The 1,771-nt window shown below is 41.6% G+C and overlaps 1 protein-coding gene across 1 annotated transcript; it reads left to right on the forward strand.

Annotated features, from left to right (window-relative positions):
• Positions 1-529: 529 nt before the first annotated feature.
• Positions 530-1,329, forward strand: LOC107081451 (laccase domain-containing protein 1-like). Its single transcript, XM_015369626.1, has 2 exons — positions 530-751; positions 981-1,329. The coding sequence occupies exons 1-2, from the start codon at positions 543-545 to the stop codon at positions 1,204-1,206; spliced, it is 435 nt and encodes a 144-aa protein (XP_015225112.1). The 5' UTR covers positions 530-542; the 3' UTR covers positions 1,207-1,329.
• Positions 1,330-1,771: the final 442 nt, after the last annotated feature.

Below are 1,771 nucleotides of genomic sequence, written 5' to 3' on the forward strand. Positions count from 1 at the left end.
AAGCAAAAGACACACAGCATAAACAACCATGAATGTACACACTTATACTTTAGGGCAATTCAGACCAATTAACCAAACAGACAGGATTTAAAGTCTTGCAGGAAAACCACAGACTGGGATCCAAAAACCTTGTTGCTGCAAAGCATCTGTGCTAGGGAGGAACTGATTCATATGCTTGCTGTATCCCAGCTTACCGCTGATATTCATCTGATTTTAGCTATCAGACTTTTTAAATTTATTAATACAAAAAAAATGCATAAGAAACCATTAAAAACACCAAGTACACTGTCTAAAAAAACCTGGAGAGGAATTTAACTTTTTTGCCTTATTTTATTGTTAACAGAACACCCTAGCGGTAGATGTGTGTAATTACAGTTGGGGGAGATGCAAATATCTTTGCCATCATGTTTAATATTTTCATTTGTAAGACCAGATTTCTTTATAATCTGATCAGTCCTTCATCTCCTTTCTCATATGAGTTTGTTTACCTCAATGTGATGTTTTCTTTTTTCCTGTTATTTTGAGGTTGGAGAGGGACTGTGATGGGCGTTGCCCCGGCAACTGTAAGTGCCATGGTGACACATTTTGGTTGTCGGCACAGCGACATTGTGGTGGCGGTGGGACCATCTGTGGGGGTGTGCTGCTTCGTGCTGGACAAAGAGCAGGCGGCAGACTTTATCACCCTGCATCCAGACTGTGTACCTGATCCAGAGTCAGCTAAACCGCACGTGGACATCCGCCTCGCCAACAGGTACGAATCAGAAAATGGGCATTTTGTTAGGACTGTATGTGCCAGCAGTTATAGTGGGAGGATCTGTGGTGTGAAGTTAATTTGATCATTGAAAATAAAAACGCAGTTTTGAATATTATTTTTAAAGTATTTTAAGTTATGAAGGACCTAGAAAATATACAGAATCTGATTAGAAACCTTCTCCTTATTCTAAAATGGTGACTGACGGTCAGTGTTCCCTCATTTCCAGAGTTCTCCTGGAGAAATGTGGCATCCTCCCAGAGAACATCCATGACAACATGGTGGCGGACCGGCCCTCTGTGACGCCCTGTACCTCCTGCAATCCAGATGACTTCTTCTCCCACGTCAGAGACGGGGTCAACTTTGGCACTCAAGTGGGCTTTTTGTGGATCAAAGAGACCAAAGGACAGGATGGAGATCCAGGGAGCCAGACAATCGGAAAGGAAGGATCCTAAACAAACAAAAACACTGCAGCCGCAGTCTCCTTTGACTCTAACATGATGGATTCATGTTCCAGTAGCGAGTAAAGGGAATCTGACTTTATCCTTTGAAAACCTGCAGAGCAGGAAAACCCAGTAACCTTGGCCAGGCTTTGTTGCCATGAATTGTTGGTAACATCAGAGCAGTTTGGCTTAGAAGGCTGCTTCTTCTGGTGTGATTTTGAATCTAACCACAGAAAACTTTACAGCTGCTTGTTGAACCATTTTGCCAAAAAATCCAAATTAAGTTTTTTTTTTTTTCTAGCCATTATTGTGGCTTATATTTAGAGTTTCCTTTGCCAGCAACAAGCATATAAATGTGTCCCTCCATTGTTTTCAGTTTTCATGATTCTGAAAGCTTGCTGGTCCAGCGTCCATTGCTCCACTTAGTTACTATTACAGTTGTGTAGAAAAGTTCAACCTACTGACATATTGGGATCTGCAGCTCTCTCACTGCTGCCTTAGGACAGAAAGTCAGTAGATCATGTTATCGCTTTCAATTTGTCATCATCATATCCTCAATTTGTGCAGGGTTTATACA

Source organism: Cyprinodon variegatus, unplaced genomic scaffold (assembly GCF_000732505.1).
Source record: "Cyprinodon variegatus isolate N-32 unplaced genomic scaffold, C_variegatus-1.0 Scaffold5097, whole genome shotgun sequence".
Lineage (NCBI taxonomy): Eukaryota > Metazoa > Chordata > Actinopteri > Cyprinodontiformes > Cyprinodontidae > Cyprinodon > Cyprinodon variegatus.